The sequence below is a fragment of the Falco rusticolus genome, chromosome 1 (genome assembly GCF_015220075.1).
Source record: "Falco rusticolus isolate bFalRus1 chromosome 1, bFalRus1.pri, whole genome shotgun sequence".
In the NCBI taxonomy this organism is placed as follows: Eukaryota; Metazoa; Chordata; class Aves; order Falconiformes; family Falconidae; genus Falco; species Falco rusticolus.
In genome coordinates this window covers 24,589,580-24,602,214 of record NC_051187.1, presented here as the reverse complement: position 1 = coordinate 24,602,214, position 12,635 = coordinate 24,589,580, and the positions used below count along the sequence as shown (strand labels likewise).

Below are 12,635 nucleotides of genomic sequence, written 5' to 3'. Positions count from 1 at the left end.
ACACACACACAAAAAAAAAGTCAACACACCAACCACCCACACCTCTCTTTTTACAAACAGAATGGAAAGAAATATTATCTCAATTTCTCTTAATGCATGGCCGTATCACGCTGACCTGATGACTAGCTGGTACTACTCCTAAGGGGTGCTTCACCCCACACTCCATGAGTCAGCAGCAATGGCTCCTTTAACTTCAGTCATAGAGAGCCAGACCTCCAACAGTGCAAACTGATCTCAAACACACCCAGCACAGCTTACAAACCCCTCTATTGTCCTGCAGGAGCTATTTTCATAGTCCAGGTTCATTCCCGATCTTCAGCAGTTTTATAGTCACTGAAACTGAAATCCACTGGCTGCCAGTAAAGCAATCCCAAATCACAGACAGCAGCTATGCAAAAGGAGATTCAAGCCTTTATCACTCATTATGGGGTGCATGCATGCTGTACACAGCATTTCCAAGGTGTCCAACCTCATGCTGCACAAATATATATGCCTTTTTCCCTTGCTGCTGCACAGAGCTACAAGTTGGGAGTCAAAAAGATTAAACAGCTCTCCATGGTTGCACATAATACTTGTAGCTGCTCTTGCACTCCCAAAGCCCACCCACAATTCCATTTTCAATTAACAGCTCTTAGAAAAGCAGTTGCTAAAGAGCACTCAGATGTCATTGAGAGACTGCAAACCCAAACTGTAAATAGCACATTGTAAATCGCTTGTCACCACAGTCAGCTCTCACTGGAATCACACTGCCGGTGACAATCAAACCCATCTGCTCAGCTCCCCGACCAATGTCACCACAAACCATACAGCTAACACCCACCTCCCGCTCCACTCTCATTACCTGTCATGTATAGGCTTGTCTAAGAGCGTGCAAAAGCCATTTCTGACTGTAAGCATGATTAAATGCAGCTCACACAATGGTTATTTTACCCTCTGCACCACAGGTTTGCTGCACTGAAGCACACAAGCACCTCTGTACTAGAACTAAATCTGCAACACAATTAATGACGTGATGTTAGCAAGCCATGATGACAGGGGAAGACAGCGGCCATCCAGATCTGCCATCAAAGGCCTTAGCAGTCTCAAATTTAAGATTTATAGATTCAGGGCGACACTGTCAAGGGGATCGTGGACTTAATTCTGAGAAGGAAAAGCTTCACTACTTCCCTCCCTCCCCCAATTGATTCATGTAATGGACTACACTGTTAAAGCTAATAGTTTGTAATGCTTGTAGTTGATGACTGCCATAGTCAACAGTGTATTACTTTTGCTGTTCTTCCCATTTTTATCTCACAAAAAATTATCTCCTAATTTCTCCATCATGAGTTTTCTTCCCTTTATTCATCATGCGCCCCTTATTACCAGTTTGTCTCCTTCATTGCACTCACACGATATCTGGGATTAGGATTTGATATTCTGCAAGTGCCTCTGGAATCGGCCGGTTAAGGCAGAGCCCAGCAGCAGTTGGCTCTCCTACGTACGTGTAAGCCAGCTAAGTGTAATACCACTCGCCCAGCACACAAATGCTGTTTCAGAATCACATGCCAAAGACAATCCTTTACTGCAAGAAGGTGTATGAATCTCCCAGCAGATACAGAATACAATGAAGGAAATGGGTAAAGGTAGCAAAAGTCAGTGTCTTTTGCTCTTTCCAAAACACACAAACACACACTGAATGAAGAAAAATGATCCTTCCCTCTCACTATCAAAACACTCTCAACGGTCCTTCTGCAGTGAAAACACTGTTTCCTAGTATGCCCCACTCTGCTCAAACCTTGAAGAATAAAACTCATTAAAAACTATTTTAAAAAATTTGCTACCCTTTTACTCGTTTAAAAACATTCACTTCAAGATTTCCAAAGGATTTTTACAGAAAACACATAAAAACACGCCATCGCCAATTAACGTAAAGGAAATTAAATTTAAAACACTGGAGAAATGTCCTGATGAGTCTTATGTTTGCTTAACACCAACTAAAATTTCCTTGAGGCATTTAATAAGTACATTTATAAAAGCTCACAAAGCAGAGTTCAAAAGTCTTCTCGCTAGTAAAATATGAGCCTTAATTAACCTACAGTTTCACATTTTCTGGATTTCAATAAACCTGTAGGCATTTCAGCATAGCTGGATAAATACCTGCATGAATACTGCAAGGATTCTCTCTGAAAACTAATTAGCAGTCCTTCCAATAGCTGACTTCAACTAAATCTGTTTGACGAGGGAGCTTCATACTGTAAATCCTGCGTGTGAGAGTTACTTCCAGCAGACAACAGATTTCACAGGAAGGCATATCAGACAGGCCTGTTAACTACTGGTAAAACAACGAACAGGATCTCCAGATATAAAACATTTCCCAACAGGGACAGACTGCAGCCAAGGTCTTACGCCAGCACAGGAACGCAAGTGACAGCACTGAGATTGCATCCCGCCATCCAATTATAATACTCACATCTTCAGGATTCCTCCAGGGACAACAGGGGTAGGATACATAGTTTATGTATAAAGTATATAGACCTAATATAGCAAGGACACCGTATGTGTCCAGAAGCATACTGAACTTTAATTGGCTTTGGATGCTCCTACTTCATCAAGCACAAAACAGCGGCCCCAGTTCTCGGCTTGTCATCTGAGAAGGTTGACAAGCAACTTTACTTCCCATCAAGAGCCCAGGAATTCAGTGGGATGGAGGTGGGGGGGGGCGGGGGGGGGGAAGCAAACCCAAGGTGTGCAGCCAAGAGTCACTCTAGGAGGAAAACTATTACATGATCAGAGAAAATCATCCTTAGAACTTGTCATTATCTTCCTTTTTTCAAGGTCTTCACCATTTGTCTTGAAAGAAGACAGAAAATGCTTACCAGAAATGCTATATATAAAGGTTGTGGGCATGTCTTTTCAAATAAGCCTTATAGTCTTTTCCATGACATCTTTTTTCCACGTCTAAGTGCCAAAGCCACTTGGATTTGTCAGCACCTAAACTGTTCATGAGACTAAAATGTTCTTATCTAAGGAGCTATACCCCTACCAAATGTATTAAATATATATTGAGCAAGATATTTTATTTCCTCTCAGCCTTATCCCTGAGGAATTAAGCAGAGTACTCAGATTTATCAGCTAAAAGGAAAAACCATTTTCCATTATATTTGTCAACTCAATACCTTCTAAGCCAGTGTATATTTATTCCTAAAAACATAACCTCACAAATAACCTCCATCAGCAGTGAGGTTGATTCCTTCATAGCTTAAGTACCAGGCAGAAAGGTTTCACTTGACAGTAGGCAATGCCAGGGGAATCAAACAGTGCCAAAAAGTCAGCTTTTACGAAGACCAGCTCCCACTGCACAAAGCAGATACATTTACCATTTGGCATACTAAAAAGAGTCAGTAAAGGTCACGTAGGTGCACCAAAAAGAAACCCAAACAAAAAACACCAAACCACCAACCAACAGTCAAGGAAACACAGCAATTTTCAGTATCTACTTATATCAACCATTGCATCAACTATCTTGAACAGTTTCCCCATCTCCCTTTGAAACACAAAGCAAAATTAAATTAGAAGAAATACCTTTAATGGGTGTGGTAGTGTAGAATAAGCATTTTACACTTTGTTTGCTTTGCTGAAGCACTGTATAATCTCTTAATTTATTTCTATATAAAGTGTAGGCTTAAAAATAATCAGGAAAACATTTTTTTTTTACCCACTTCCATAACTCTGAAGATCAAAATTGAATACAAGTCAACATACTTTTATCCTCAATGTTCCTTTCATTTCCCTGAGCTCACAAAATGAGCAGCAGTGAATTCTCACTATTTTCTGTAAGTTTCTCTGCACAGCAATGTTTGGTTTGCACTAAAGAAGGGTGAAGCCTCATTCACTGATTATCAACCATCTCCATTAGACATAGAAATTTTTGTTAGTGAGTCATTAATATCATTCAAATTTAGGTCAAAGCTGACTACTTTACTGTTATTTAGACTTCAGGTTTGCAGACGCTGAGCCAAATGACCACATAGGCACCTTCTACACTTAAAATACCCAGCTCTAATTTAATGTTCTATGTATAAATAAATGCACAAGGGATATTTATTCATTAAAAACAAGCAAAACATGGCTTGTTTGTCTGCATCCTGCTCACCACAGAAATCACACTTGTCACGCTTTGTTGTTTTAAAAAACATAACACAACACTTCACAGTCCTGCAGAAGAGACTGAGATTTCCAGCCTCAAGCTCTGCAGCTTTTACATGCTCCCTTTTGTCATACGTGCAGCACAGCCATCCCACTAAGGGGACACCAGTGCTGGGAAGGCAGGAAGTTCCTGCTTACCGGTAGGTGATTAGCAACCCAAAAGAGCATGCACTGGTACCACTGACATCCTACAAATGAGCTCCCTGCACCGTAATCAGTCATAGAGCTTTGTCTTGATTAACAGCTGCCCCTCTCACAATTACCTCATCTCGCCCTTGATGATCAGAGGGGGGTCTTACACTTCTGTGTACTAAGTCTAAAGACAAGTAGGCATATTTATAGTACAAAGTTGGCCTGACAATGTAATAGAGAGACCACGTTTGTTTGCCCTGACAGTCTCACAGCCAGTCTATGCAAAGCTCCTCCAACCTTTGCACATTTATTAATCAGCCCAGCTCTAGCATCAGCACACAGCTTGCTTTCCTACTCAGTTCATCTCTCCTAGTACCAGGACACAGTACCAAGTGGCATCCAAGAGCCCAAGGACACAACTACTACAAAGGGATTAAAATCAGTGATTCCACAAAATGAAAAATCCACTTCTACATACCATACGGCAACAGCCAAAGCCCTCCCTCCCCGCAACAGATAACTTTTCTCCCACCTGTCTGAGGCCCTTCGGTATTTTCTTCCTTTTCCCAAGGTGCTGACAAAGATTACGATCGTTTTCTCGGTCGGAGCTGTACTGGTGGTGGTGAAGTCTGTTCTTTTTCGGAAGATATGACAGCCCATTGGTAAGTGCTTCCCGTTTCTTCTTTGCTAGAGGATTCTGTCGCTTCTCCACACGTTCCTGAGGTTTCAGAGCTACGTCCTTCTGCAGAGTGAGGGAAAGGGGGAAGAAAGAAAAGAAAAACACAGCAGTTGAGATATGGCTCCAATGTGGTCGACCTCTTTAAGCAGCAATCCTAGGTGACTAAAGCATTCTCAAAGCAATGCTACAGTCACCAAAAAAGGAAAAAGAAGTCTTCACTGATGTCCACAAAGGATAGGCAAATGCAAAATAAAATCCATAAGATTAAGTGAGTGCACGGAAGCAGACGCATACTCCTTTAGATTTTATACCATCAACCTCGTAATTCTCAGAAACATCTCATGTATCAAGTAAGCACGCATTTAGAAGGCAGCATTATGTTTATAATGTTTAAAATAACAGTCGTCTTTGATTTAAACAAGACTTGTTTTTTCACATTTATTTTTATTGTTTCCTCTACCTGACAAGCCAGGGCAAGAGCTGACCTAAATCCAATTACAGACAATGAATCTCATTCGACTTCAGTGGACATTTTCCCTCAAGTCTGACTTAGGCAGAAGATTTCCAAATCTCAGGGGGGTAAAAAGTAGTGGGCGGGAGGGAAGCTTGTATTTGAAAACTTTGTTACTGACCCTTCTTTAAACCCCAGAATCAATGTCTGTCTGTACAAAATACTCAAAACCCCCACTCAAGTCCTGTAACATAAGCATGAGTTTTCTTGCTTAGCCTACAGCTATTTTCTTACTGATAACCTGCAACACAGAGAATTCATATTTTTGTTTCAAATAAATGTCACTTCAAAAAAAAATTTCCACCAACACAGAATTAAAGGCAGAGGAAGAGAAGGGAGGAGGCTGGAGGGTCGTTAGGAGAGAAGCAGAAGCTATTGGAAAGGTGCATGTTACAATGCATGTTGTGCATCTAATAAATACAATCTGCTAAGTCACATCTACTCCAAGAACTCCAAATGTACAGTAGCCTGTAAAGTACACTTTACAGGGGCATACTACTTAAACAGTGTAATACTTTAAGCATAGTCTACTAACATGCCTGACTACTTTGACCAAAAGGTCTCCATGCCCTACCATGAAGTCCTACGTGATCCTGTAAGCACTCATGCTGCTGTTTATTGTCACTTAGTATTATAACCCACAGCAGAAAAGAAATCGGGCTATTGGTCCCTGTGTCACAAAGATTCAGGTTCAGGAGAATATAATACAAATTATGCCACCTTTTAATGCAAAAAACCCCATGCCTAAAGGCAAAAATCAGTTTGGCTTTAATTAAAGAATGCTCCCTGAATGCCTATCTAAAACACAAGAGCTTCACAAAATTCATAACTAAAACCAATGAGAAGATTAATTAGACTGAAGACAGTCAATATTCAAATTTGGTATGTGGTAAAAAGAGTAATTTTACAAGCATTAAAGAAGGGAGCATGGAACAGAAGCTATAAGACACTTTTTCTACCTATTCTTCACCTAAGGCACCATGGGAAATACCCTAAGCTTTTCTTCACACAGTGTTATTCATATCAGGAAAGTCAGGTGAAATGCTATTAAGAGGATTCACTCTAAATATGAAAGGTTGAAGGAGTGAAGAAAGGGAAACTTTCTGGAGAGAAAAAAAAAAAATCATCCTAATGACTAAATAGCTTTTGTGGGATTTTATTTTTTTTTCCCCAGCTATAAGCGAACTAAATGAAACAGTGGCAAGCTTCCAGAAGCTTATAAAATATCTAATGGGGCTAGCACTGCCATCAAAAAATTACTGGTTCCCATTAGCTTTAAAGAGGGTGTAAGATGGGTCAAATTTTGCAGATCACTGTGGGCGTATCTGGGATAACCCCCTCCGTAAGGAGCCTGTGTTCTAGCCAACTGCATAAAGTTTCATGAACCACCAGATACACCTAAAGAAAGTTAGCTCATGTCAGAATTGGGATGAAAGAACCTGCATAAATACCTACAGCAAAGATGAGCGACACCAAAATCGCAAAGGCTTCTGCAAACTCAAAGAGAATGTACCTTCCAAGAAAGAATGAACAATTTGCAGCAATCTCCAAAAGTAAGGTGCCTCTTCTGCTCACGATCAAAGAGACGAATGGGAGCTCCGCATGTACACGGCTCGCCATTCCGCAAATTGTGAAAGCGGGCCTTAAATCCAGTTCGGTGGGTGGGCTTACTATGAAATGTAAACATAAAGATTGGTGCTTTGACAACCACGTTCCTCCAGAACAGCCCATCTGCTTTTCACCAGCTGACATCACTGCAGAGAAAATTACAGCGTGCTGTGGGTCACAACCTCGTATTATTGTATCTTACAGTGGAACCTCTCGTTGCTTTCAACAGATATATTTTCAGGCCAAATCGTCTATATGTATATAGAAATAGATACTAAATTCTTCGTCTGCAGACTGGATTGCAACAGGACATGCTAAACGACTCAACGCTCAGACACAGGTGGACAGGATGCATTAAAACTACTTGAGTAGAGATCACAGGGGGTGTCAGTCCTCACGTCTGAGGGTGCGAACTGCCCGGGACTGGCTTGGACGCACCATCGGTACAGCCGCGTGGGCAAGGCTGCGGAGGACACGCACGGATTCTGCTCTTTTGAAAGCCGCTGGGTTCAGGGGAGGCAGCGCTTGGCTGGAAACTATGGCCCTGCATAAATCACTTCCCCACTTGCTGCCCTTTCTCCCTCATCCAATTTTTATCTTTCTGTTGTTTAGATAGGACAATAGCTGTACCATGCCGTGTGCTAGTACATTAGCCAGCACAATCTTAATTACAGACTTCAGGCATCATCATGATTAGAGTAATAAGCTGTAATTACTCTAAGGTGACAGGACTGCACAGACCTTATCTACATAGATAAGGAGATGTAGTAATATTTCATGTCGAGACGTATTTTTCAGCAGCTACCCATGGAGTCAATTCAAACTAAGTAGCAGACCGTGTGAACAACACATTCAGACTTTAATGGAGGTTTTTCTCCTCTCCTGCCAGCATACAAGCCCACACATTATTAAATAAATCCTACAAACATATTAGGCAAGGTTTAAAACCATCTTATTCAGAGATATCTTTCATCAGTAAAGTGCCTTAAGTGTATCAGGAAGGTGACTTAAATGTATAAATAAGTAATTACATGCAATTCAATGCAAAAGTGCATTAATATTTATGAGTGTACTGTATAATCTAAAAAAATTTCCATTTGTTTTATTTCTATTGAGGACATTAATCAACCCGCTACCATTGTACGTGCCATAGCGGAGAAGAGCCGCCCATGCTGAACAGACTCCTGCCGCGACATCAGCAAGCAGGAGGGCTGCTGAAGCCTGGTGGGGTGGCACTGCAATCATCTCAGCTCCAATTAATATTAACAGTTTCAACCCGAGCCCTGTATTTGGCGAGGGGAGGAAAAGCAGCCTCTGCAGCTACACCAGACAATTTCTCGAGGTAGGAGGCTTGAAGGACACACCATACTCTCATCAAGTGTTAAGCTTTCAGAGAGCTATGCCTGATTTATTTCAGGAGAGTCCATCTTCTTTCTACGTAAATGATAGCTCATTAATTATAAATCAGATCCTCAGTGGCAGCTGAGCAGTGCTTCACACTGCTTCGCAGGGTACACACTTCACCCCCATGAATCTCACCCCAGAGCCAGTCCATGGCTGTTGCCCCTTCCTTCTGCCCTTGCCCTCCAGCCACCTTCCCTCCCTCTGACGGCAACCGAAGAACTACACGTAAACAACGAGAGCTCCGTTCCACCCCTTATTACAGGATTTTTCTACGGGAGCACTTGATGAAAAGCAAAGCTGTAAATGCACCGTGTAGCAAACGCACTGCAGGCACTTATCTGGATGAAAATTTCAGGTGCTGCTCAGGGATTTCAAGCCTTGATCTTTCCAAATCGTCCTTGTGGATTATTGTTCCGATTCCAGCGTTGCAAGAACTTTCTGAATTCGCACTGAAGGTGACCCCAGTAAAGCACAACTTTTAAAAACTGATTATTGAAACCAGAAGTAGATTACAGCCCAGGGCTAGTAAAACCAAGTAACAACTGCATCAGCATACAACTACATTCCAGTCATTGGCTCCTCAGGTTCTTGCTAAAGTCCACAAAAGCTTCATATCAGAGCCCAACAATTTATCCTTCACTCCAACAATACAATTAAATATAAAGAAATGATACTTTTAAACACCCAAAATTATTATACAGTCTTGAAATATCAACGTACTGCTCCACCTAAACTACAAACGGTTAGAAAAGCAAGCTTGAATCCAGCAGTTTGCCCCTGTCCACTATTCAGACATCCAAGTTTGTGTCAAATGGAATTGTACAGAAGGTACTCCTGGAGCCTTTCATCTATTTTCAAGGTACAAGGAACTCACATTTGATCCCGAACACTAGTGCAGAAGGAAGAAACCAATTAAAGGGGGAAAAAAATGATAAAATACATTTTCACTAGCTACACAAGTTGATTTGAAATTCTTTCTGAGTTACGGACACAACCATAAGATGGACTCAACACCTCGGCCAGGCTGTCAGCTGCAGAAGTGCTTCGTTTGCCAGGGACGTTACATGAGGAGAAGCAAGAAGCAGCCAAAGGGCTTCCAATGAAAAAACGCACAAATGGAAACACTGGCAAAACCACCACCTCCGTATTCCCTAAGAAAATCTGCTACAAAAGTTTAGCTTGCAAAAAATTAAGATGCCTACCAAGTACAGCTGAGAGAAATCCTGCAGCTTCTTTAGCATCACGCAGTGGGTATCATTAGCTGGGAATCCAGTACAGCAACATGCCCAAACAGCTGCACAAACCAAACGAAAACCCCCTCAGAATCAGGAAATCTGAGGGTATCAAATTTGCCATCGTATCTTGACAGTCTTCATCAACTCATACTGTTTTCTGTTACATTTGGGAAGAATTTTTACAGCTGATGGATGAAAATGCCCTAAGACTTCAATACCTCTCTCGTGCATTTCATATTCCGTTATTTTAGTTCTGGCAGTGACAACTAGATATAAAAGTCTGAAAACAATGCACTGACTAGTCCCTGCAATCATTCAAAATCAGAAAATAAAATAAGATTTTTATAGTAGTCATTCATTTCCCTCCAGATAAGATAGTTAAATGCACTGTATATTCCTCTGAATGCACAATTAGTTCCTCAAAAGCATTTATCTAGGGGAAGGAATTGCACACACTCTTAAAACAACACCAAGGAGAAAGGCAGGCAGGTGTAAAGTGCAATTCAAAAGAGAAAAGGATTCTCAAAGCGTAGAATTAGGACACAAGGGATGGATGAAGAAAGCCATGATATCAACTGTCGTGGGTGCAGTAGCCCATCCACTAATCCCAGCAATTTCTTCCAGTCACAAGACCTCTGCAGAAAGGTTTAATCTAGTTTTGTTTGCTTTGTTTTCATAAAATTACAATCTGTTGCCTCCTGCATCTCTTTGGAATCTGAAAACAAAGTGCTTCAGTGTTGTGCAAAAAAGGTTGTGCAAGAGCCTGAAGATGAAATGCTGTACCAGGCTGCAGGACGCTACGTGGTGATTACAGATGAAGGCAAAACAATAGAAAAGCAAGTTGCTGTCTGCTTGAGATATGTTTTATAAAAGCGCTTCTGTAGCAAAGAGATTGCTTTGATTTTTCATCCCAAAGTCATTTGTTAACAATATCATTGATAAACAGAAGGCTCTTTTTCAGGTGCTGCTGATTCAAATCACACACAAAAAACTACATTAAAGCAACATTATTGAGGTTACGAAGTCAAGGACTGGGAAGTTATGAAAGGCCAAGATTAAGGCTGCAACCACAACCTTATTTCAGCCTCTTGTGCATATGCGTCATGATACAATCTTTAATTACATGATCGCATGCTCTTATTTCCCTGTGCAGAATGGAAGGTATTCAGCTAATGAGCAGCCACTCAAGATTTTGTTTTCTCCTCTTTGTCCAACATGTGGACCTAAAACTTGTTTACTTACACTCCATTCACACGTTCTTCCAAATGCACAATTATTAATTTCCTCAAGGGCTTTTCTATACAGCTTCTCACTATAGTATCAGATGCTCAACAAATACCGATGACCTATTTTACATCTGTTTAGCCCAGCGAAGGTATTTCACGATTCCCGTTTCATAGTTGGCAACAACAGTCCCGACACGTTCAGGTCAAAAACATCTGCTAATTTTATGCAACCATTAGGAAGCACCTAAGATTTGATTTTGCAGAGAACTTAGCTCTACAGAGCACTTTATCTAATGAAGCAGAGCCTTCATTGATTTCAGCAGCTACTGGGAGTGCTAAGCACTCCTGCAAATCAGCCTTTAGTAAGCACCACATATTATAAGGATACAGACAACGACTGTTTCTTAAATAGGTATTGCAATGGCATCCCTCAATGCCACATACTAAATGTGTGATGGAGGCAAACTGGATTCTAATAGCATTCAGCTCCTACCAGCAAGAGGAGCCCTCCTGCAATCCGCTCTCTCACCATGCCCCTTCTACCTTCAGTAACAGGTGGGAAAGGGACTCAAGAAGAGTCGAGTCTCCAATTCCAGAATAAGTTGAACCCATTTGAGAAAATGACTGCAGGATCTTAAAAAAAAATACAATAGGCCATATCGTTAACAGCGGCATCGGAATTCATAAAACCACAAGAGCCAAATAAAACTAAGTTGAACAAAAACTTGGAGGAACTCAAATACATAGTTGCCTACATACACACATCAGGCAGATGGAAACAAGGGATCCTGGACATACACTACTCCTCAACTCAGCTATGGTTATCCACTAAAATCATGTTCTACCTGGCATTGTGTAAGGAACATATAGCTGTCAACTCTTTTCTACTTAAGATTCTTCACTGTTTATTGTTGCAGTGGGATAGCAGTCACTCTTTAGCTCAAGTAAACTATAACTGACTGCAACTAACATACTAGTTAGGAATTTAGAAGTCCTTTACTTGGCAAAATAAATGTTCTTCCTTGTTCCCAAGTTCAACCAACAGAACATGCCTTTCTTTAGCATACTGTGTGTTTGGATGCAGGCACTATTTCTCAACAATTTGTGACACTTGATACTTCAAATGAGATCTGCATTGTTCCCTTGAGACTATTCACACAGGCTACATAATATTGTTTCTGTGCCTTACGTGAATAACTTTCTCACATTTAATTACATGTACATGTGTGTCCAAGTCTCTCTGCATTCAATGGGATTTCAGCAAAATCCTTAAACTTGTTCTTATCTGGTTTGAAACTGCTGAATAGGAGCATACACTCAAATTTTACCTTGAGATGATAAAAAGCATGTTTAAAAATATATTTTATTCAAGTATTTGAGTACAAAAGATTAAAACTTACTCCTACAGACCAACTTTGATAACAGCAGAATGTAATTACTCAAGACTTCAACAAAGGTACGCAGTTCTACAAAACAGCTGTAGCAACCTAGCTGAAAAGCAAAATGGTCAGTCTTACACAACATTTTTCATAGCATTCACAGATGCTACACAAAATAAATGTAGAGCTGAAATCTAAGACTATAATGCCAGCTGTTGAGGTAAAGAGGCTCTATGAAATCAAAGCTGGCAAAACCCGATATCATACCTGACAATG

General features: G+C 40.8%; 1 protein-coding gene across 5 annotated transcripts in view; it reads right to left on the bottom strand.

Annotated features, from left to right (window-relative positions):
* AUTS2 (activator of transcription and developmental regulator AUTS2) overlaps window positions 1-12,635 on the bottom strand; it is a 790,872-nt gene that overhangs the window by 575,836 nt on the left and 202,401 nt on the right. For all 5 annotated transcript variants that reach the window (XM_037375123.1, XM_037375122.1, XM_037375125.1 and 2 more), the window contains exon 2: window positions 4,850-5,059. In XM_037375123.1, the coding sequence (XP_037231020.1) occupies window positions 4,850-5,059 (210 nt within the window). The remainder of the gene's footprint in view (window positions 1-4,849; window positions 5,060-12,635) is intronic.